General features: G+C 30.5%; 1 protein-coding gene across 1 annotated transcript; it reads right to left on the bottom strand.

Moving 5' to 3' along the window:
* LOC124365155 (ran GTPase-activating protein 1) lies at positions 1-23,701 on the bottom strand. Its single transcript, XM_046821140.1, has 8 exons — positions 23,457-23,701; positions 16,600-16,787; positions 14,513-14,692; positions 10,211-10,345; positions 6,453-6,725; positions 3,833-4,017; positions 1,749-1,920; positions 1-156 (listed from the first exon to the last, which is right to left on the bottom strand). Exons 1-8 carry the CDS (start codon positions 23,566-23,568, stop codon positions 1-3), a joined length of 1,401 nt encoding a protein of 466 aa, XP_046677096.1. The 5' UTR covers positions 23,569-23,701.
* Between the last annotated feature and the right edge of the window lie 2,694 nt (positions 23,702-26,395).

The raw sequence follows: 26,395 nt of genomic DNA, 5'->3' as shown, positions 1-26,395 counted from the left end.
TTATAACCCTATCAAGATCCTATTATAGTACTTAAAATAATCTAAATAAAAAGTAAAATTTACCTTAATTTCATCAAGTATTAGTTGACACTTGTTTCCTTCTAAAGCTAAGAATCTCTCTGGAGTTGGGAACTGTAGAAAATCTGCAGCCGTCACCTGAAAATACAATATATCATAATTTATCTGATAAATTTGATTTAAACATTGAAAAGAACTAACAATTTCTTTCACATCAGCTGTATAATATTCTGTAAGAATTCCTCTTTGCAAAAGATGGTTTATATATATCAGTCAATAACCTAAATCGAAGGAGACAACTTAATTATCTGGCCTGCCAGTTGTTTGCTGTAACCCTTATGAACTATAGCCCAAAACAGAACAATCATGATGGCGTACACATCTCACACCAGTTCAATTTTGTTCCTTTAGCAGGGTTTAAGCTGCAATCACATTTTGTGAAATGAGCAGAAAAAATGCGACGCTGTTGAGAAGAGCTCTTTCATAATTGCGACAATAGCGAGAAAGAAAAACTAACTGTGAAAATTATAGAGAATTTTGAAAGTCAGTTTACAATGATAAGAATATTGTTTTTTCAATGATACTAAAATCATATATTATTTCATCATAATGACAATAAGAACTCTATAATGTGACCAATGCAGATTTTTTGAACTACTTGGTTAAGAATAAATGTTAAGATAGTTATTTGATAACAATTTTTATTTGTATAATACAAAAACTATAAAATTAAATACTCACAATTTTACATTTGTAACTAACTATCTTTTATACAACTTTGGTCTTAATTGGATCACTAGTTTCTGACTTACAAATTGGTTCATAAGTGCCAAAAACTAGTACTTTTTTCATTGTTACAAAAATAAAAAGTAATTGTTTTGAACTATTTGCTTTATATATCTAAATGCATAAATACACAAGCTAAATATATATAACTCCTATTATTGTAGCTCTACTAGTTAGTATGTTCAAACTCGGGTAACTACATATTTTGATCTGAGATAGTAGAGTGGTAAGCAGCATGATGGCAGCAGATTCCCTCTAGCATAATACCTGTTGATAAATACAAACCGATAAAATACAGGCCTCCTGACCCCCAGACATCCCTGGAGATGGGACAAAGCTATGTTCATTACGATGAGCTTAATTTCAAAATGACACTACTTAAAAACAGTTATGTCTTTTGATAATAGGTTACTTATATTGTGAGAACTAAATGCCTATTACAGACACTCTGATTTCCTAGATCATTGTTGGGATCATAAGTTAAGTTGAAATTACTGTTGTCCCCAAATAAACTGATGAAAAGTCATTAGAAGATTCTGTGTATATGGTTATAAAGTTAATTTTCATAATTTACAACTTTTCTATACATTATGATGTACCAAAACTAAACCCACTGAACTAAATAGAATGTAATAATTATTTACGCAAATGCAATTAAATCTTTAAATAAATAACAAAGAGCTACGGATTTAAACTTTCGATTCGTCAGCATATAATGAAGTAAATAAGAAACCAGTTACACGGTTAGCTATACACTGACAGCTAAAGTAAACCTGTTATTGTCAAAAACTGAACAGTTGGTGAAAACAAAATGTTTGTTCAGAGAGTCCTTAAAACCTAAGAAAACAGTGGTAAAATTATAACAACATAAAAAAACCAAGCTTGTCAAATTAATATATATATATATATATATATATATATATATATATATATATAAAATATACCTTCTTCAACAAATTCATCATTGCTTTTTCCACAGAAGAAAGATTAGGATCAACACTTTGTTCTTTTTCACATTCTTCATGTACATAACTCTCTTCTTTTTCACTCTCCTCTTCATTATCTTCGTTTTCTTCGTCTTCGTCTCCTTCCGATTCATCATCCCCTTCATCATCACTTAAAACAATAAAAGATTATTATTTTGATTAAGTTTAAAATTTTAAAGACTGTAGTTGTACAAATAATTTTACATTTGTATTGTAATTAAAATTGATGATTGTCAATTGGAAATAAAGTGAAGCCCCTCTAATCCAAACCTTGTTAATTTGAAAATTTCATTAATCCAAACATGTTAAGAGAAATCATTATGTTTCAATTGATTTTCACTCACTGTCCTCTAACAGCAAAATAACAACGTGCAAAGTTATTATGTAACATATCTCCAGAAAATAAGTGTTTGTGTATATAAATAGGTACGAAATTGTAGCACCTGTTGCACGTCAAGTCCCTATGTTTTCAGCATTCAATCCCAACTAACCGGCAACTAGCACTACATTATTTGGGACTGGTGCTACTGTTTTTGTATTTTTGTGTAATTAATTAACAAAATGTTATTTAATGCTCATTATTGAGAATTGGTAACTAATCTTGGCTATGAACGTTTTTCTTAGGGCCTACACAACTGTTAGACTTAAAACTATAACGTTTTAAACCCACACAGATTTAAGATATTAAATTACTCCTGAAATATTTATTTCAATTCATGTATTTCAAAAAAATCATTCTTAGAAATAAAAAAAAATTATAATTTGTAGTTTGACAAAAAATATTTTCTCAAATTGTATCTACTATTAAGTTTTAATAGATGTAGACCTAAAATAAATCTAGTAAATATAAGAGATTCTTTTGTATTTTATTGTTTCCATCTACATATTTTTGTGTGTGTTTTTTTAAATACAATTTTCATGAAATATTTAATAATTCCTTTACTTTTTACTGTATTTTAATTTTTGAAAAGACGATCAATCTATCCAGAAATTAAAAGAGATCAACACAGAATTATATCTGGATTGATTTTTGTTTATTTATTAAAAGTCTACAAATTCTTTCTTTAAGATTAAACTTGTGATGACTTTTCAGAAAATTAAAAGTGATAAAAAAGAGAAGAAAAAGAAATTTGGAGAAATTAGGCAGTATAAATAGAAAAGGCAAAGGGAAATGAGGAAAAAGTTGGAAGAACTAGCAGCAAAAAGTAATTATGATAAAAAGTCTAAGAAAGTAAAGATTGCACAGTAGCAGTGGAAACGCATACCCAATCTGTGATTGAAATAAACATTATATTGTTCTCATTTCAGATTAGTTCAGTTTTTATATGTCACTTTAATTCATTTTGTAACTCGTATTAAAAATTCATTTGTATATCATACTGTTTCTTTTACTTGTCAATTTGAATAATTCGTTAATAGGAGGCTAAGGCTAGATTTAATTGTACTAACATTTCATATCTTTAATGCCCTATTCATCCATTTGGCTTTTCCTCTGTTTGGCACCTTTTAGTGATCTTACCAAACTTTTACATAATTCTTTGTCTAGTCTTCACATTGCTTAGTTTAATTATAATCTGTAAATAATATTCATTAGGTGCCTCAAGTTTACATATCATAATTACAATTAAGTAAAAGTAGGTCACAAAGAAAATAGTGTTAAGTTTCTTAAAAAAAAAATGTGTACACCTCTAAATTCTAAATGAACTGTGGTTGATATACACACAAATTTTGTATAGCTTCTTACTTCAACGTATGAACGTAAAACATTTGTTTAAAGAAAAAACATTAAATTTAAATTTTTTAATATTTTAATTTGCAAATTTTTTTTCAATACACTATTTGTGCTGAGTATACTCATTTCGCATAACAGGTATAATTTTGCTGAGTTCCTTCTGTTTTGCATTATTGGAATAATTTCCATTAATCTAAAAATATTATAATTCAATGTTGTATCCAGTGTAATGCCTCAATATCAAGGTTACAAATAATGTGCATGTAGTACTTGTCAAAAACTTAAGAAATCTCTTTTAAAGATTACATACCTAAAAGTTCCTAACGCTCCTGGCTGTCTTGTTTTTTTCATTTCCGATTTGATCATCTCGATTCCATCTTCTCCAAACATGTTACCATTCAGTTGCAATGTTTTTAGTTTAGATTTGTTTTCTATTGATTGCACAACTGCTAATCCTCCGCTCTTCTTAATTTCATTTTGGTCTAAAAACAATTCCTGGAAAAAGATTTGAACAGAGGGTTGAAAAACAATAACATATAAAGTAACATTTAAATAACTTGTAGGTCCCAGATTCTTTGTGTGTAATTGAGCATAAATATGTGATGTTCAAGATTCAAGATCTTTATTGGTCTTTAAACCCATTCAATAGTGCAATAGGCTTCGTCAAGTAACTAAAATATTCTAAACTAAAACTAAAACATACAATTCAGATTCTACCTACTCAATTCAGCCTACCAGTAAATATATAGATCTATATAATTAATAACAACGATAACCAAACAACCAACAGAACTATATAAGTTAACAATAATAAATAACTATTAACACATTCAACATGGATAAAATTTTAAAACTCAACAATATTAAAACTGAATAATTACATTGAGAGACAAAATTTAAAAAAATATTGTTGTGGTATCACAATTTAAGAATTCATCAACACAATAAAATATATTAACTTTTAACCAGCACTTAAAAACTGTTTTAAATTTGACTAAAGATACAGATCTAGCATTTAATGGTAACTTATTAAACAATTTAATTTTCATAAAAAGATTACTGCATTTTGTTTTGGTTAATTTAACTGGTAAGAGTTGTAACAAATGTTTTGTTCTAGTAGGATAATCATGAATATCCTGCCTAGTTGTAAATGTTTCAAGCTGTTCCTTTACACTTATAAGACAGTAGAATATATACATATTAGGAATAGTCATTATTTTTAATTCCTTAAAAATTGGAACACAAGTCTCTCTTTTTGAAACATTTTTCATAACACGTAATGCATTTTTTTGCCATTTCAATACTCTTACTGCACTACTACTGTTCTCCATAGAGTTATACCATAACTTAAGTGTGAATGGAAAAATGCATAATAGGAGGCTAGGAGCATATCCATAGTTATACAATGTTTCAATTTACTCAAGAGATAGACCACTCTAGATAATTTTTTACACAATTGATCTATGTGATGTTCCCAACTTAATTTGCTGTCAAGGTATACCCCTAATAGTATTACAGGTTTACTAACTTCATAATTCCTATTTAAAGTAAACAGTATTTTCAGTCTTTTGATCATTTACTACTAAGTAGTTTGTCTCAAACCATTCCATAGACGATTTTACCGCATAGTTTTCTTCCATAATAAGATTCTCATAATTTTCACTGAAATTCAAGAGTATGGTGTTATCTGCATATAATACTGAGGAGCATGGTACATTAAACGAGAAATCATAACAGCAACAACAAACAAAAAAGGGCCCAGGACAGAACCTTGTGGGACTCCAATTTCAATAGGTTTTAGTTCGGATCTATCTTTATTTTGCACAACTATCTGCTTTCTATTTTTTAGATAGGACATCATTAATTGCAGTTCTTTGCCTCTAATACCATATCTATAAAGGTTGGATAGTAATAACTCATGATCTATGTAGTCAAATGCTTTGGTCAAGTCGATTAATGTTGTAGATGATAACACCCCTCTTTCAAAATTCGCTAAAATTGTATCTACACCATAAAATGACTGGTATGAAAGGAGGACATACAAAAGTCTGCCGATGTCACTGATGAAATCCAGTCAGCACCTGACTGCAGCATTCTAACTCTTTCTATGACAAAACTAACTAAAACAATATACACATAGTTAGCCTACACCATAAAATGACTGGTATGAAAGGAGGACATACAAAAGTCTGCCGATATTACTGATGAAATCCAGTCAGCACCTGACTGCAGCATTCTGCATAAACTGAGATAGTTATTAGTGTATTACCAATCCAATATTATCTACTGTTATAAAAGCAGTAGAAATGTACAAAAAGCAATAAATCTAATATTCTCTAACAATAAACATAGAATTTAATTACATACAGTAATACACATTAGTACAAACTATAGCATAGTATGTATTAACTTCAACATGTATTAATTTCTATCAACATTTATATACATTGTATTGCCAAATCTTTAACTAGAGCTTTACACAGGTGGTGGGATAGAAATTAAATTAAATATTACTTATTTCAATACAATGCAAGTCACAATTTTTCACATTTATCTGAAGGTAAAATACGTATAGGAAAGGATATGAGTCGTTTTTCTCTCTTAGGAAGTCATGAACAAATGGATTACAATAGGCTAAGGTAGGTAATAAATTTTAAAACCTTCAGCTTGGTATGTAACTGAATTGGTTTTACTATTAAATACTAATCCGAATCCTTAATTCCTATATTTAGAGACAATTTTTGCTATATATAAGCAATATTCTTTAGGAATAAGCAAATTGATTGAATATCACATGTTAATAATACAAGATCATAGGTTGGGCTTCATTATCTTAACTATACAAGACTTTTTTAAATAAGCACCATCCATACTTACCCAATCCTGCTATTATTTATAGGATCAAGTAAATAAATAACTAACTAACTCACCTCCAGATTCGGATGTTTGAGCTGCAATCCTCCAGCAAGACTCAATGCACCTGCTGTCTTCAAGAGACAGTCCCCGAGGTTGATGTGCCTGAGCAGCTGCAGATTTGGTAGTGCCATCGCCAGCGCTGTGCTACCCTTAGGCCCCAGAGTATTGTCATTCAAGTTAAGCACTCGCAACCCAGGGTTGCATTTCAAGGCTTCACTCAACTGTTTGATGCCGGTATGGTAGATTCCATTCTGTGGTATTTGAATTTCTTCTAAACTTCCTAACTCCTGAAATTATTCAAGTAAACATAAAATTTTAAAATGTTTTCTCTTTGCTTACAGATAAAAAAGAGTTGTTCCAAGAAGTGTTATCTATTTGCTGGTAAATATAAGCAACTTTAAACACCGACAAATTAGGAACTTTAAAGGCTTTTTATATGAATTTATGGATTTAAAACTTACAAGATAATTTTATTATTACCATTTATATGCATCCTGCCAGTAAACATAGTAAGGTTATTGCTTGTAAAATAGTTTCAAACAACTAATCATTAAAAATAATCTAACTTTAAACTAGACAAATGGGATGACAACCAACCTATTCTCAACTTGACAACAAGTAATCAAACTGCCTAATTAGTGACATCAATTTAATTTGATTTTCTCACATTTAGCATACCTTGCACATTTTGCACATATGCACATTTTGTTTACATATTATCTATTTTTTACATAGCAATTCTTAAGCCCCAATATATTTAGTGTACCTAGAGAATATATAAATATTTTAGTTCACATATTAAATATAATACTTCTGTGATCTTTCACAGCTAAGTGTAAACCTCTTCCATTCCATTTTCATTTAAGAAGACTCTCTACCCAAATTCAGTTTTGATCAACATAAAATAAATTACAATAAGTGCTGCTACAGATAAGGTCACTCACATGTTGTCTCTGACTATAGAGACAAATAAACCTTTCCTAAAAATGATCAAGAGCAGCTTATCCAGTTTCCATAAGGTTTACTTAATATTTATATCTGATGATATTAAATTTATCAACCACACAGGAAAAATAGTATCCTAAACAAAACATCTAGAAGTTATTTTGCAATAAAAATTGTTTTTTAAAACTTTAGGACACGGTTACAAAGCTTGTCCAAGAGTAAAAAACTTGTAATAAAATTTGTCTCCATTTTTATAAAAATTAATGATGGGCTGATTCAAAAATTTCTATTTTGATTTTGATTAGGTGTTATTTGTTAATAAGAATATAGCCTTATTCTACAAAAAGTTTCATAATTTTTGTTAAAGATGAGCCAATGTAAAATTTAAATCTGATACATAAATTCGGCCTCGATTTTGAATTTGGCACCCATTACTGAATAAATAATAACTGATAACTTAACGAGTTTAGATAGGATAGGCTTGTCTTTTTTACCAGACTATAGGATATTCCTCTTCTTCGTCAAAGAGACATTAAAACGAACACACTCTAAGAACAAGAGGAATATCCTCCCAGTCAAGTAAAAGTAAGCCTGCTCTTCCTATCCTATCTAAATTCTCATGTTAAAACCTGGCGTTTTGCTCTCTTTAATCATAAAAAGTAACTAAGAATATAATAAACTAAAAGCTATTTTTACCGTTAAAGAAAATCCTGTATGTAGGAGGGACCAGCCAAAAATTTCAAACTATCCTTAGCCATAATATTTTAAAGTATAAACATACATATATTCTTAAAAAAGGCGTATTTATAAAACCACACAGATTATGAGATACACAAAAATTAGTGAATGTCTGTTTTCCGCTAAACAACGGACTTCCGCGCACAGACGCAACAGACATAATGGCGATACAATGAAACGATAGGAAATAAGAACTGCAAATTAAATATTATTTACAATACAATAACTTGTTAATTTAATTATCTATATTTGTTTACATATACAAAACAAACAAAAACATATTTTAGTAATAGATAATTTGCATAATACTGATCAGTTGAAAAACAGGTATTCTGACACAATGTATTCTCGATAGTTGACCCAGGGCCACAAACCGTTTTCAAGGGTAAGGTTAGTTGTAGGATATATATAATCTAATGAAACCAACTAAATTTGGCCTCAAGGTATTTGTCTTGTCAGATTGTCTGAAAGGTTATATTTACAACTTCCTTCCATATTACAGAGAGGATCAGATAATTCCGAATTCTACTCTTTTGAAAAATATCCAAAACTGAAAATGCTCAATGAATCTGTAGTTTTCAAGCCCCAAACTCCCACTTCTGTCTTACATGTATTTACTGACCCCTACTACACCAGCCCACAAGTAGCAGAGGAACTTCTAACTATGAACACTTGCTTGTCTGGCACTGTTATGCCCACTAGAGTCGTAATGCTCTCCAAATTGAAAGTGGTGAGTAAAATATTAAAAAAAGGACAAATCTTATTCCAAAGAAAAAAATACGTACATGTTTGCAGCTGAAAAGGTAAAAGAGTGGTACATGTTCTTAATACATATAGTAAAGGAAGTAAAGATCTCTCGACCCAGTGTCCAAGAAAATGGCCAACTATGCCACCAACAACCAATCCAAACATTGAATTACACTAAACATATGGGTGCGGTAGATCGACTTAACCACTTCATTTCAAATTACCAATTTATGCGACGCATTTTACTTTTAAACAATGTTTGTTTTTCTTCTTAAATATTCATTTTACCTCTTTCCACTTTTCATACAGCGAAGGCGCAGAAAAAAAATATAGTGCAAGCAAAATTTTTTTTCTAACTTAAAAATATAGGCATTCTGATCCAAAATAAAAAATATGCTTTATCTAACTTTTGATAAGGATTTAAAATATCAAAAAATAAGGTGTTTGCAATAATTGACTTTAGCTTTTTTGAATACATGAGCGCTAAAGGAAAATTAGCCAATTTTAGCACGGCGCTCTAAGGGTTGATTGATGAATGATATTTTTGTTGTTCATTGAGTTTGAACCATATCTAAAGACCAGGCATTTAATGACTTTGATTGAGTAGAACACAAAACATCTCCCACTCTGTAGCATCTTTTACTATACTTAAGGCAACAAGTTTTAACAGTGATACAATAATTCTTGTAATTCCCTATGGCCATAGTTCTGGTGTTACTGAGCTCAGACAATGCACACAGAGCACACAGCTTGACTCTTTCCTCTTCATATGCCACTGCACCCATTTTTGAGATTATTACATTTCCAACTGGCCTTAAAAATCGTTTCTTTTTACTTTCCAAACATGTCTAGTATTTTATATTTAATAATTGTTATGTAATACAAATAAATATGTCATTACATAACTTAAGAGAAAGAATTACAAAGTTGGCCTAAATATAGCTGTATATTTACAAAATGGAATTTTTTCAACTTTTCCATCAACAATTAATGGACTACCAACTAATTGCAACCAGCTTTTTTACCAGGTATAAATAAGTATATTTTTTGGTTTTTAAGTTAATGGTTCACAACATCCCACACTTTTGGACTTCTAGCCACCACATAACATCTTCTTTACTGGGTCAAACAAGTAAAAATTAGATAATGCCCAATCAGGGCTTGTGGGGAATGAGGTAGTAGCTCAGTAGACTCTTAAGAAAAAAAAAATTGTATACAGATTTATAAAATATCACTCAATTTAAATTGATCAAAGTTAAATTTACTTTAACAGTACTAATTAAAAATAAGCTTTAAAACCCAATTGAAAAGAGACTGTATACAATATAAATTGTACACTTACCTTGAACACTTTTGATAGAGCAGTAATCCCTTCATTTTCAAGTCTGTTTCGTCCTGCAATAAATACTCTCAATGGTAATGGATTCCCTGTGATCTTGCTATTTTCATAACATTTCATTAGTGCCCTTGATAGTAACTGGAAACAAAACTTGACATTAGTGATTTAAAAATACTGTGAAAGATTTAAAAGCCCAATAAGATTTTTCATTAGGAACAAAATATCATAATCACTTGTATCACAATTACATAGAACATAATGCATTAACAAATTGCTAATAATTTACATAACAAAATTGAAATTTGAATGACCAAATTTCAGATATCAACATAAAAGATCTAAAAATAAATATGAAATAACTCCATTAGTGAATTACATTGTAGTCTTGTTTACCTCTTATTGCTCTAAATCAGGGTGACCACACAAAACCTCTTTTCAAATTACTTGGTTTCCCAGTCAATAATTTTTGATTCTCTAGTCTATTTTAAAATCAAATAAGCAACTGTAATACTGTATTTAACCCTTACGTCGAGTTCAACGGTGACGATTTATTGTCACCAGCTGTATTTGCAAGAAATGCCACAAAGCTGCAATGCTCTAGCATTTTGTCGCTAGCGATGTGTGACAAATTCGGTGACGATTTATTGGTATCACCTATTTTAAGCTCCTTAGTTTTTATCTCTGTATTTCGATTTGTCGACAAAACATTGTGTATACTGAATAACTTTCCTTTCTGTCCATATATCCAACACGGAATAAACAAATATAACAAATAAATACCAACACAGCGCTATCATGGGGCAGACTGCAGTCCAGCCTTGCGGGTCAGAGGTCTGTGGTGGACGAACTTTCGGTACAAGAGAATGATTTGTATGATGTAAAATTAATTAGTTTTAATAATTGATTAATTATAATATATAAATATTAATAATTGATTAATAATAATTTTATAGATACAAAACTGTACATGTGTTTTTTTTTAAATATTTATGACGCAATCCAATGCATGTTACATGTCTGATGGAAATAAAGGATATTTGATTTGATTTGATTTGATTTCGCCGGTACGCAAGGTCGGTCCGACTGATACTTCATCAAATACTTTCATCTAAACTCTACTTAATTAATGTATCATTTTTATGGGGGGGATGGGAGGGAGCAAGCCTAAGAATACCACGCTACTTCAAAGTAATTTGCAGAGATTCTCTTTTTAAATTATAGAAATAGTAGATTATAAAGCGAACTTCCAGAATATATCCCATGTACGTAAAAACTTATGGATGTATTTGCATTTATAGAGAATCTATTTTATACAACAACACAGTACGACAAGTACTTAAAATAAAAATTAGCAATCGCCTGTTTTCCGATGAGCAGCTAACGTCAGCACATAGAACCAGGAGACGACGGAGTTGACAAATATAGACAGAAATACGAACATCAACTTAAATATTATTAATAGATCCTAATATTTTGTTACTATATGTTTCTAAATAATTTTATACACAAAGAACTACAAAAAGTCGTTTCAACAATCGGTAATTTGTGTACTGCCAATCGTTTTTGTCCACGAATAGACGGAGAAGACTCTCGATAATGCGCCAAAAAATATATTATATTTGGTATCTCATTATATGGATCCACACCAATAAAAAATTTAGATTCAATTTTAGTTATACAAAAAATAGCAACTGTGAAGGATCATTTTCCTCAACGATTTACAGTGCATATATGAAACTATAGTGTCAATGATGAATCGTGCTCATAGCTTAGGCAAAAGTTGTGAGAACCATATTTATAATACGAGAAATAGAGATAATAGTATCTCAACATAACTTACATTTATTTCTGGAAAAAAATCAATATACACAGAACCTGAATTTTTTAATTTACTGCCAAGTAATTTAAATTTAATAGAAAATGATAAATTATTTTAAAATAAACTTAACAGCTACCCGACTGACCTGCCATTGTACTGCTTTTCTGAATTTTATACAATTCACAATAGTTTTTACCATCGTTAAAATGATATTATATTAGATTTAATTAGATACTAATGTACAGCTTATTTAGTAAACTTAAACGTTTACTTTCTCAATCATGCGACCTCATTCATGTACACCATGTGTAACAACTGAATAAAGATTTTTCTGATTCTGATATAATAAATACTAATTATGGCTAAAATATTATTTGTTAAACTACAGTAGATTGTTACTTTGGTTATCTATCTATATTTTACTATACGAAAAGTACAAAAATGTTTTAGCAATCGGTAATTTGTGTACTGCTGATCAGTAGTCATCCGGGAATAGATTTTTATTTTTATTCAAGATTCAGCTTCCCCATATAAGTAGTAGTATATTGTGAAATCGTCGGTTTTTTTTTAAAGCGTATTTAAGCACTTCTATTAGTATCGGAATCGAGTAAAAAGAGCTCCGGTATCGAGTATCAAAAACGATCCATCCCCACTAAAAATTCCAAGGACACTACAAATTCACGCATATCCATGCATGTTTCCAGGAGTCAGAAATTTATGCGTAATGCACGCTTCTCCAGATTATCATCGTTAGCCCTAGTTACAGTCCCGCAAAAGTATCATACATAAAACCCGTTTGTATCGCAGTCAGTACTGCTCTGCCGCTTAATGCGTAACACTCGTTTAGTACCTTAGTCCACAACGGTCAGCCGATTTTAAATTGGGTCGATCTTAATTCACATTTTCACTATCCATGTTGCGTATAATAATTTTCGAGATTAATAAATTCTTGAATTAAGGAGATGTCAAATTATGTCTTGATTTTTTAAGTTCTTGGAGACGGAAAAATTATTTTTGTAATCTTGCCGGTTTTCAGAAAAATTCCCGTTTTTTTCACGGTACGTTAAATTCCCGTTCAGGAAGCCACCCTATAAATTATTAATTTGTATCAGTATTGAAGGAACAAGTGTTCCAAACACTCTGAGGTTCGGGCTTGGAATACTTAACCCTATAACCTCTCAACCACTAATGTGATAATTGTGGTGCATTAGTTGCACATTCATTATTACTTTGATACAACTAATATAAAGGATGGCTATTTTAAATGGAAAAACATTGTGATCTTGGAAACAAGAATTCTGACAGCAAACTTTCAGCAAATTTGAAAATTCTTTCCTTGTTTTTAGAGACATACAAAAATATGCCACTATTTTCCAATATGGTGGTTAATTTTTTTTTCTATGGAACATCCTGTATTTTATAATTGTATTTTATTTTCAATTGGAAAAGTAATTTTAAGGCTTTTTTATTCTAGGAACTTTGTTGATATTTCCCTTAATGACTGAGATATGGGAGTTGAGATCTTTATGGAGTCTAACATTGAGAAAAAGCCTTTATAAATATGCGTCCATTTGAATGCTCTAAATTGTAAAAATAATATAACAGACACAACCAAACTTACAATATTTCATTACTTTAAAAATGTTCAACACACTACATAAATTAATTACTAATTATTGCAGTCCGATTTGTATGGTTTTCTTTATTTTATTTTTTTATACTAAAATATTAAATTGATTTATTTTGTAAGAGCCCGTACACACCGTTAATAAGAGGTTGTGAATTTTCTAGGATTTTTGTATTACGCTGTATATATTAATGATTAGTGATTTTTTTAATGGATCAGATCTCACTGTAAAGATGTATACATTTTAAATACAAGAAAATAAATCGATTCATATTTTTACCTGAGTCACTACTTGTATCTTCCAAACAAATTCAAGTAGAATGTTTGTTTAAACTAAAACCCCAAATTTTTGACTCCAATGAACTCTGGAAAATTAATTAATTTTTAAATGCCCCAAAAAGAAACTTAAGGGTTGGGGTGGGGGTTATGGTCGGTTTTCCAGTATATTTAAATGAAAACATCTGTTGTGTTACATGTCATTTTAAAGGCCTCTGAACTCCGATAATTTTAGCAGAAAATCTTTTAATCCTGGTTAACTATCTTTGGGGTGTTCTAAAATGTTAAAAAATAAATGTACAACTTTATAAGAAACAACATTGCTTATGTGGCCAAAGAGTAACCCAACCAATTCTTAAAGGATCTTTGAATCTATAAGAACTCGATTTAACTGCTTAAGATTCCGTAAAAAAAGAAGAAGTAAGTTTATGAAAACAGAAACTGCTGTACCATAGTTTTGCTGAGATTACTTTCAGGGTCACTTTACAGCAGAATAATGGGAGATTGCAGAAATAAAAAGAATAAATAAATAATGTTGTATTTTACCGTAATTGAAATTAAATATAAAAAATAGTGGCCAAACCTTAGCTCCAGTGATACCGAGGCCGTTGTTGTTGAGGCGAAGTATCTGTAGAGTATGACAGCATGGACTCTGCAGCAAAGATGCCAGTCCTTCCATACCAATGGGTCCAAAAGCATTGTCACTGAGGTCTAACTCTACCAGGCGAGCACCAGCCACATCTAGTCCGCTACCTAGGTATCGCTAAAACATTGTATCACTAATTAAACTAATGTAATCCACAAATAAATTATGCGCATTGTAATTAAGTGAGCTCTCTGATTATTTCACATATGTGTTCTACTCTTTATATGGAAACAAGGATAATATTATGTTGTTTGTACCACAACCCCATAGTCAAAGATGTTGAAATCATTTAACCCAAAGTACTGTCGATTGAAACCACGCTTTGCTACCAAATTGTGGTGCTTACGGGTTCTATTTAAAACTTTAATGTCAACGCCGGTTTTATTGAACAGATTTTGTTAATAAACTGGTGCCTACATGCACTAACTGCCAGACTCCTGAGGGTGGTGTTGCATTTTCATGTGCAGTCCGATTGCGCCTTCGATTGCATTACTCATGAGAACTTTGGACCTACAGTGGTAGGTTTAAAATTAATTGCTTGCTACGAAGCCATTTTCAAATATTTAAATTATTTATAATGTTTACATTTTATCTGTACAGTTCGAGGACTTTATCTGCGTGCGTGACCTTGAGTGTGTGTGGTGATAGGCGGGAGGGGTGGCGGGGTAGCATTATGCGCTGCATCCCACTACATCTGTTTTGTGACAGTGCTGATGTTTTGTGGAGTTAAATAATAAGAGAATACCAAATAATAGCAATAATAGGACTTATCCTTGTTTTTCAGTTGTTATAGTATTGTTTAACGTGTATTGTAAATCATAGCTTACTCCCTTATGTGTGCGGTGCAAATTAATGAAAGTATTGCTGTGAGGGGTTGATAGGTGGATGATGGGAAAGGGTGAGTAGGAATAGGGGGAGAGGCGGTGAGCAACTGATAGTACACAATTACTAAATAAGGGCATGCACAGCATTGATGTTATTGTCCAACATACTGTATGTAAACGGACTATTAATTGGTATTTAACACAAAATGCTTGCAATTTGCAATCATATAAATTTATGATTTTCTTCTTTTATTTGAACTGTGATTTTTAGTTATTTTCTGTGGGCATATCTCTCTCCATTAACAGTTGAGAGTTGATATATGTCGTAGAGTAAAACAAACATACACATAATATACTCATGGTGGGAAGGGTTGGTTGAATGTGAATGTTGAGTTTAGCTCCATTTCACCTTCCTCTTAGTGCAGTATCTGAAATATGGAGTCATATTCGTCTGAAGAAATAAAAAAAAGTCAGCGAAGAAGTTGAAAAACACTCTTTGCCTCATTATGAAATCAGAGACACGTAGACAATAATATATAGTGTAATCTAGGTGAACAAAATTACTGCACTCAATTGTGCACTTTTGACAATGAGAATACCTCTTCACCTAGATTACATTATATTAGTCTAGAGGTCTCTGATGTTGAAATGATGGAAAGTTTGTTTTGAGCTTCTACGTCACTGACTCTTTTGGATCGCTTTAGATTAACATGACTCCAGGTTCTAGATCTCAAGTCTGTGACAGTGACGGATTTCAGATGTTGAACTAAGAGAAACAAACGTGAACTAGAGCTAACTCAACACTCAAACTGTCATTATTTTCCTCAAAATTAAATAATTACAAAAATGTATAAGTATAAAGTAAAAAGCATATTTGCATACATAAAAAATACTGTTATATTTATTGGAAAAATAAACTGAGACTAATATGTAGTTTGGCAATATGATCTATACTAAACACTGTACTAACGTAGTAACTGACCATTATTTAAATAGGTTCATGTTTCATGAATAAAGATAATCTGAAAACATGTGTACATTTTGGGTGGTTTAACTGTCTTTGGAAAATATGTCTTTACTATTTTAATAATTTAGTTCTACTTATAACATTACATTGCAAATTTAATTTATTATATCCAACTGATAATCAAGCACAGGTGAAAATGAAAAATTAAAAAAAATAAAATATCGCTTTCTTACCAAAGCTTGGGGAATCTCATCCTTCATCCTGCCAGTAAACATGTCTTTCCAAAGTGCTCGCTTTAGCTCTGGATGGGATCCAAGAGCAACCCCTATTGCTTTTGCTGCCTCCACACCTAGGGTATTTCCTTCTAAATTGAGATACTCCAAGTTCTTGCATGCTGCTATGGCTTCTGTTACAACTTTCGCTACAACAAAAAACAACTGACTGAGACAAGTCTATAAATCTTAGTGTTATAGAAGTGGATACTTGTGTGAGTAACATGCACAGATAAAAAGTGGCCCCTTTAAGTGGTCATCACCAACTAATAGTGGCGAGAACTCACTTATAAAATACAGAACATACCTGCAAATTTGTCCTGTAGTAGACTAGACAAAAATAATTTAGTCATTATTGCTACAAATGAATTAAATTAATGTGCATGTAAAAGAACAAACTATATTGATTATTTAAATGAGAACTATTGAAGGCATTTTTACTGACAATTGCCACTTGTTTATGTCCACTTACATCCAACTGAGACTGGTCAATGTTTTGGATTCAATTTTGTCTCTCAATATTACCTCTCATATTATCTAAATAATTTTCATATAATGTTATTTGATGACTTAATTCAAAAATTCTATTCTATAATTGACATACTATATGTATTTTATGTTATTTCGGTAGATATCAAATATCCGATGATACAAAATGTTACAATGTTGTCTCTTTTGTGACTAGTTTATGGTTTATGTATATGAATGACTTCTCATTTCTTTAAAACATGAATGTTGAAAAATAGAAATTTCAAGTCAAAACTATGTTAACACATTGACTTTAGGCTATTGACAATCCTATCTATCAACACAAACAATAACTCTGTAGATAAATGCACACTGTATATGAGAGCCGCAACGTCCACCAACACAATAATGCTGAGTAGGTTAATTTTGGCTTAAAAGGTAGGAGCACAAGACAAAAGTGTTGCATAACAGGTTAGATGCAATATTTCAAATCCCCATGATGTAAAATATAATTCGCATCCCCAACATTGAAACCAAAAGTTGTTAAGGTCTATGAAACAGATCACACTTCAAATGATGAAACCCAAATAACCAAGGAAACTGTAATAAAGACATGGATTGATTAATTGAACTGTTTAAACTTAAGCTTAATTTTTACTAATACTTAAAGGGAGAAAATCAAATTTTAACATTGCTTTAACTTCTTAAGTAGGATGAAAATATGTCAAATGCCCATAGGAGTTTAATGTAAGCAAATGCCTAGCTCGGAAAACCAAAGAACTCGTTCAGGATAAGATAAAGATATTTTGGCTCTGCTAAGCCAAGAAAAGGAAATGTACTTGATGAAAAAGTAATTACTTTGTTAAAAATGTTTGATAAAAGTGATAAATAATTTTAGGTAATGCCAGATGCCAAGGATAAAGTTAGTAAACAAATACATGCAAAAGCAGTTATAATTAGTAAATTTAAATGGATTATACAGCCCCTTTAAGTATGAGCACCCTTACATTAAATATGGTGTGTACTAGGCCTAGTGGGTAGACCAAAACGTTATCCTGCTACTTCATTTGTGCTCAATTGAAGAACACTACAATAATCTGATTGAAAAACTAGTCTGTTCAAGAAGTAATGAAGATTGTACAGGTATATTAGCCTTTTCTCCAATAAACAGTATATATAACAATAGTGGAACAACATGGTTCAGGGTTCAGGCACTGCACAAAAGACCATTTTAGTGAATATCACATAACTTTTATCAAAAAGAAATTTGAAGAGTGAGATCCTGATGATGAACCTACCACTTGATAAACCGTTTGATTTGGAGAATATTTGAAAATTTGATTATAAGCTTTGAATCATTAACACCACATTCTTTCATAACAAAAGCTAAGGTAAACTGTTTGAAAGAATACAAATAAAATCTAAAATCCAATCAAGCAATTGTTCTGTTAATTTCAGTGAAAACTATTGCTATGTTATACAGAATGAAGCCCAAGGCACACATGCTGTACTCGAGATGAAGAAAAGTATGAACTAGTAGTATCAAGCTTGTATATAATATATGATTGCTTGGAACATGATGCTCGCTTCTTCATTAAACTGAACAAGTTGTAGTGAAATGTATAAATGAAAAATTCCCTAAAGTAAATAATTTGCTCTACTTTAGCAATGGTCAGGACAATATTAAAATTGTAAAAACTTAGGTAACCTTTGCCAACGTGAAATTGATTTAAATTTATTGCTTTGTGGAGGTTTTTTAAAAACAGCTATGGAAAGTCCCCATGTGCAGCATCGGTAGTACGGTGAAACGTTTATTTGCAAAAGCCAGTCTTCAAATGACACCTGGCAATGCAATAAACAATGTCCGCAAGTTTTTTTTATTTTTGTAAGTTCAGAATTGAGTATATTCATTTCTCTCTAATACTTAAAGAAAAATATATCAGAATCAAGAAGCCTTGAGAAAAAAAAAATAAAAATAAAAACCGTGCCTAGAACACACATTTTTTACCATCCTATTCCGAAATCAAAGGATGTAATTGCTATTAAACGTATTAGCTTTATTGAGAAATTTATTACAATATTTGATTTGAAAATGAATTACCATAAATGGCAGATACCAGTGTGAACTTAGCCTGGGATGAACATGTTAATCTTGTAATTCGTAAAACGTCTAGTGGTCTTTACGCTTTAAGGAGACTAGCCCATTCATGTAATATTGAAATTTTAAAAAATTTATATTATGCTTTAATCCATTCACATATTTTCTACGGAATTTGCATTTATGGATCAACAACAAAAAGAAAAATGGACCAACTTTTAATGCAACAAAAAAGGGCACTGAGAATCATGTTTAATTTGAAACAAACAGACTCTGTTAAAAATGTATTTTCAGAACTTAATATATTTACAGTTTACAGTTTGTACATTTACGAGTCAGTTAAATTTGTATTTCTCAATAAAGGAATTGCAATAGGTAATACATCCCATAGATATAACACTAGGTCACATACATTGGTTGAACCTCATTAATTAATATTCTTTGAAAAAAACCCACTTTTAAAGGAAATAAATTTTTTTATTATTTACCCCAAATCATAAAAAAGAGCAAAACCCTAATACCTTTTTCAATTTGATGAAAAAATTCTTAGCACACGCTGCTTTTTACTCTATAGAAGAGTTTATTTCTCACAACAATTAAAATGTCAGTAATAAAATATGTTAGTTTGGTGGTAATACAAAATTTTAATTAAGTATAAATGAGTGTGTAACTGCATTGTTCTGTCTTTAAATTGTTTAAAATTCTGTATTGTAGTAATAGTGTACTACTAAGAAAAAATAATAATATATAGAAATAAGATAAAATATGACACTATTCTTGTATTTACTGTGCAAATATGAATAAAGATGATTGATTGAAAGCTATACAGTATGATAACCATTAATATTTCCGATTAGTGATGGAAAAAAAAATTGAGAGTGACGTCCATGTTAAATTTCAGCATTCTCAGAGACCTGCGAAATCATTTAACTGACCTTCACGAAAGTCATCTGTTGGACACCTCTATGTAATACAATCTTATACGTCAATCCACCTGTAACTAAAAGCTTTGAGAGGATATACTATTTCTCTGAAGAGGAAGTTCAATCAGCTGACATATGTTGCAAGAAAATGTTAAAGTGTTAAAGCACATACGCACCAACATATAAAATTAAGGTAGCTCATCATTGTTAAGTCCCATATGATTTTCACCAAAATGTACTATGCCAATGAGCTCTTATGTAAATATAACATTCACTTCTTTGTAAATAATTATCAATATATCATATGCTGTCATTTTAATATTAATTTGGTGTACAGCCTAATATAGTAGTCGAAAACTTATATTTTGACATTAAATGTCTTGAGGTCAGTATAGATATATATTTGTGTTTATTGGGAAATATTATTAATAAAATATATTTTGCAATTAGAGGAAATAACAAAGGTTTTAGACTGAATTAATTATATTGTACGAGTTATTCAACATAAGCAGGATTTTAACCTTAACCAATATTTAAAATATTAATAGGTAAAAAAAACTAAGTTTCTTCCAGATTATTTTTGTTTACATCTTTAGGATAAATAAAAAAAACTTTGAAAAATAGTTACTGCTATGCCTTTGGTCAATCATCAATTTTAAAGATTGTTTGTTTAACAGTTAAAAAGTATCTCGAAATTTTAAGTCTACCACAGCATTATATAGAAATATAAAGTGATAATTAACAAAATATATTTTTCTAATTATCTCCTGACTTTTCTGAACATTTTTATTACAAAATACTAGCGGGCCCGGCGCGCTTTGCTGCACATTTCAATAATTTTTTGCAAAAGTTGCCCGCGGCTTCGCACGCAATTTCCCATTGAAAACAGTACACTATATTCACTTATTCTTTTTCTATCACATTCTAAACATTGCTGAGATAATTGATAGTCGTTCCATCGTGAGCCTCTTGGGCGTATTATGAAGGTATGTACCATATTCCTGCCTCTATCTAGCTGTTACCCACGGCTTCGCACGCAAATCTTAAGAACCGAAGTCCTTATATTACTTAGTAAATTTTTTTTTTTACTATAATAAATTTTAGATTAAATTAGTTATATCTCCGATGCCACGATTGAGCTTGCTTTGTTGTCTCGATCGAGAGAATATGTACACACGGAGTTTTGAGAACCATACTTCTGTCAAAAAAAACAACTAAGGTTGATTTTATAACATTCTTTATATTTGTAGCCAACGTAAGATAGTAATTATGATATCTGCATTACTCTTCTGATCAAGCATGAGCATGGTTTAAATATTAAATAAATATTGCAGTTAAAGGTGAATTTTTACGTCAAATTTGAATTGTATTATCTGGATAGTAAAGTCTATGTTTAACAGTGATTGCAAAAACAGTTTAAACAAAATTTGTCGTTTCTCTTAAGCTTACTCTATGCTTTAAAACTATAAGTGTAATATATGTTTACAAAGAACAGCTGATTAAAAATTTGAAAAGACGTTAACATATGTTTGCTGCAATGCATTTCTTATGGGTATTTCTGTAACCAGTGGGGCGGAATCCTGAATCGGGAAAGGGATGGGCATAGCTTATAAACCTTCTCCGTGGAAAAATACATATACGTACAAATTTTCATCATGATCGGTCCAATAGTTCACGATTCCATAAAGGACAAACATACAAACATTCATTTTTATATATATAGATTAGAAAAGTTATGGATTAAAAAAAAAAAATATGTCACCGTGATAGCCTCGGAAACGCCATTTGCCCTACTTTGCTATATTAAAAAATTCATAACTTAAAAACTATTAACGATTCTGTATTTAACTTGTTATAGGTTATTAGAATGGTTAATCCTCTGAGCGTCGCATCATATTTTGTAAAATGCATACCTGTTTTGTGAGGTTTTGCAGACTGTCCTTGTAAAATTTATAATCAATCTAAATAGTAACTTAAATATAATGTGTAATATACCACTTTTTTTGTAAAGAACTGTGCTTTCAGACTGTGTAACTGTGAAGTTAAAAAAACAATTTCTTTGTTTTGAACTTTAAAAAGTTAAACAAAAAATAAAAATAAAACAAAATTTGAATAAAGTATGCATATGTATTTGAAATATTACACATATTCAATATTCAGAATAGCCAAATTGTAGAACATTTAGTCCTGAAGACAGAAATATAAAATGTTGAAGTGTTTATACAGTAGCAAAATAACATTTATGATGTCACCTACTTGTAGCAATTTTTACCATAAACACAGAAATATACATTGCTGTAAGTCTTTTTATCAATTCATAATATTTACGTATATAGAATGAAGTCAAAATAATGATTATCTTTTATGAAAAACAAACAATATTTACATGCAAAGATATCATTTCTAACAATTAGTAAGTAAATAACAACGAATTGAAACAAAAACAAGGACAAACAGCTAAATTTACACGTTCATATCTGAGCAACAACAAACAATGCAAACACATTTTGCTGGAATCAACAGCTAATGAAAATGATATAGACTAATGTTTGGTACAGAGTATGAGAAATCGTAAAACCACTAAACCTAAAGAAAAACTCATAGGGTTTCCAACGGTATAGGTTATAATGCGATTTGATCGGTATTAGCGTCAACATAATGAGTTTAATAACATGAATGTTTATCATCGAATTTCTGATGATAAAAATCTACTCTATAATATATTGGTTTTTGCTTTGGATTTATGTCAACTACCTTATGGTACTAGATAAGCTGCACTGCACTATAATTAGCAGCAACCAACATAATCGAATCACCAACGTTCATGATCATCTAAATTACTAAAACCAGGAATTACTCCAATACCTGACAAATGATTTTACTTTCTTTGAATTAATATGAAACAACATTGTTATTCAATACCTTTAAAAAGCGGGCATTACATAATTATAAATAACTATAGTTAGGTTTTCTGTATTCATTAGTTCAGGTATTTCAACTGATTTTTGGTACCCCAATTTGACTGCATGGTGGTGGGTGCTTACTATACTGCAGCCACTAGATATCCTGAGAAACAAATAAAAACGTTTGCATAAATTCTACAAATAATAAGGCATAGCCTAGATAACTTTGATTTATGAAATATAGAGAAATTTACTAAGGCAGTTAATTTAAATATAGGTAATCATAGGTTATTCTCATCCTAACCTAGGATTGCTTACGTCTGCTTTACTTGCCAGGAGGCATATTCCATCACTACTTTTTAGTATTATATTAAGGTAAATATAATGAAAATTAAATCTGTATAAAATTAGCATGAGGTTTCTTACCATCATTTGCATTGTTCAGTTTTAGTGACTTCCCTACAAAACTCACTCCTTCTCCTTGCATTTTTGTATTCGATAACTGATTTGTCAAAGCATCCAATGCATCTGAAGACATTTTTAAAATTTCTTAATTCAAAAATTATTAAAAAACCACAAACCTTTAACTACAAACTGGCATTTAAAAAATAACAACAGGTTAGCAGTAAAAGTTTACCGGACTTCAGAAACAAACTGCAGCTGCAGTAAAATCAAGCATGGCAACTCCCAAGCGGGAATTTTAAAATTTAACCGTAAAAATCATAGTAGCCAACATAATACAAATAAAAACAATAGTGTGATGTATAGAACTATGTTAAATGTACACTTAATTATAAATATTCTGATATATAGAGTATTAGATGAATAAAAATCTCATCAACATAATAAGTTATACTTAATTACAATCAAAGCTGGAATATTTTTCTACACAATTTCAAAAACTATTACTGTATTAATTTGGTTTACTCGGTATTAAACATTATAAACTCCTTCTCAATAAGAAGTTTTAAAATAGTTTTGTTATTGCTAGCAGGGTCGTACTCAGCCTTGACGGACCCGGAAAAGATATTCGGCCAGGTCCTGTCAAGTCGCGCCGTCGCACAGTCGGTCGACACGGTCCCTTTAAATAGACGTACATGAGGAGGTCAAGGTCCCGGTACAATTTTCCGAAAAACCCGGTCTGAGTACGGACCTGATTGCTAGACATTATTTTGATTTTAGAAAATGTAAGGAGTTAAGATTGTTCAATCGGTTTTCGGTTGACATTTCCAGTTATTTCATAGCTATATTCTCGTCTGAATTGGTGCCAAAAATACAAACCTACGATTGAGCAGGATTGTGCTTGTTATGTGTAAACGTTAATATCTGAACGAGGATTTGGAGCTAACTTACTTCCGAATTAACATTATTCTGTCAGTTTACTGGATTAATTAACTATGGATAATTATTATTAAGAGTTGGTTATCTTTATAAATAACAATAAAGTGATGTACTTACCAAAGAACAGAATGTTCACAAGCATGTATCTCTTGAGAGCGGCTAAAGCGATTTCCATATTTTTGTTAAAAAATAATCCAAATAATGTTCTAATGAAAAGAAACGGAAAAAGGATAGGAATGATTTATTCTGGATATGCTTAACCTAAAAATACTATGAATAATGCATTAAGTAATATTGTTATGTTTTAATTCATAGTTGTTTGAAAGATGGTATGGTATAAGTTTTATTAATTATCACAGAGTTTTAAATTAGTGTGTGACATGGCCAGTGCTCCCATGAACCAAGGGATTTAACATTAGGTAAACAGAAAAATTCTGAGAATGAGCATCCAGCTGTATTATAATCTATTTATGACATTTTTTGTAAGAATCGTTCTTTTATAAATATGTTCACATTATGGCTGGATACTAGATAAATTTTGGTATACTCATAAGTAATGATTAACAGTTTTTGTAACCTTGCAAAATATTTCAAATATTTTTTGTTATATACTGAGGCCACATTTTAACCAATTTCATTCTAATTCAGTACTAATGTTCCCATCTCAGTTATTTTGTACGAGTTTAATTACATTTGTGTTATATTGCGGATTTAGTAGTCATAAACTGTTTTATGGAAAACTAATCTGACAAATCGGATTAAGAGAAAAGAGTTTTGGAGCATTTTCTCATAAACATAATGGGTGAAGTGAATAAAAAGAAGTAAATAATTCCAGCAACTACTACGAAGAAGTAATAGTTTGGTTGTCACTCTCTTACCTACATAGTAATTACTCTACTTGTGTGGACTCCTGACTCTTTTACCTGAGCTGAGCGATGTGATAAACCTATAAGGCTGTATTGCCTGATGATGCACAATGCTTATATCACTTTTTGACAATTTTTTTCCGTAATGAAGCTGGAGGTCCTTTTAGTACTCTGGAAAAAAGCTGTGGAAAAATTCCAAGTGTAATGCTGCGTTTTGATTGGCATGAAATTAAGTTTTGTGTCCAACAGTACTTGAGAATTGGAGAGAAGTAAAACTGTCTATATATATATATATTATATATATATATATATATATATATATATATATATATATATATATATTTATAGTTTATTCCAATCCAATTTGCTTTGTTTAATTCAAACATACTAAAGCTCTAACATCTTTAAAAAATTAATAGTTATTCGATTGTTTTGGATATTAAACAGAACTGTAATAAATAATATGAACACATTTAAGGTCTAGGATAAACAAATAAATGCACTCTTAAATAAATAAATAGTTTATTTTGAATAAATAAAACATACATATATAAATCTTCTATATAAGCAGTAATGATCCTTTTAAAATGAATACAATCCAAAATACGTACCTGAGTAAAATATCAAGTAAAATAATACATAATGTGAAACAGATTGTTAAAGTTGTATTACATTAAATTTATGCTATATTGTGGATGCAGTAGTAGTCATGGACTGTGTTTTCCTAGACAAAACTAAGCTGATCCACAAGGCCATTAGGTCATAAGATGTTTGAACCTTCCCCCACCACAAACTGAACTTGAGACAATATATTAAATTTTCAGTATTTATGGAAAATACTGCACAATATATGGTCAATGGTTGGCATCAAGAGTTAAACAATGAATGTATTTTGTATTTTTTTATAAAAATTTGAAAAAAATAATTTGTTAATTCTGCCTGATTTTGAGAGTAACATGAGTAATGCTTGTGGCTTTAATTTATAAATCATGAAGCTGTAAGTTCAGAAAATAAAACAAACAAATCAGCTTAATCCTTACAGAATCATCAACAATATTTTGTGCATGTGCAAGTGATGTTACTGCTGCACTCACAGGTCTCTAAGTAATTTACTACCCTTTAAAATAAGCCAATTTTTACTATATTATTTTACTAAGG

Source organism: Homalodisca vitripennis, chromosome 1 (genome assembly GCF_021130785.1).
Source record: "Homalodisca vitripennis isolate AUS2020 chromosome 1, UT_GWSS_2.1, whole genome shotgun sequence".
Taxonomy (NCBI): Eukaryota; Metazoa; Arthropoda; class Insecta; order Hemiptera; family Cicadellidae; genus Homalodisca; species Homalodisca vitripennis.
This window is presented reverse-complemented; position numbering and strand designations above follow the sequence as displayed.

Excerpts from the sequence above, each read along its gene's own strand:
- LOC124365155 (XM_046821140.1), bottom strand. The coding sequence starts at position 23,568 with ATGTCTTCAGATGCATTGGATGCTTTGACAAATCAGTTATCGAATACA. Across the intron at positions 4,018-6,452 it reads TCAAACATCCGAATCTGGAG|GAATTGTTTTTAGACCAAAA; the intron begins GTGAGTTAGTTA and ends ATCTTTTTCCAG. Across the intron at positions 157-1,748 it reads TGATGAATTTGTTGAAGAAG|GTGACGGCTGCAGATTTTCT; the intron begins GTATATTTTATA and ends TTGTATTTTCAG.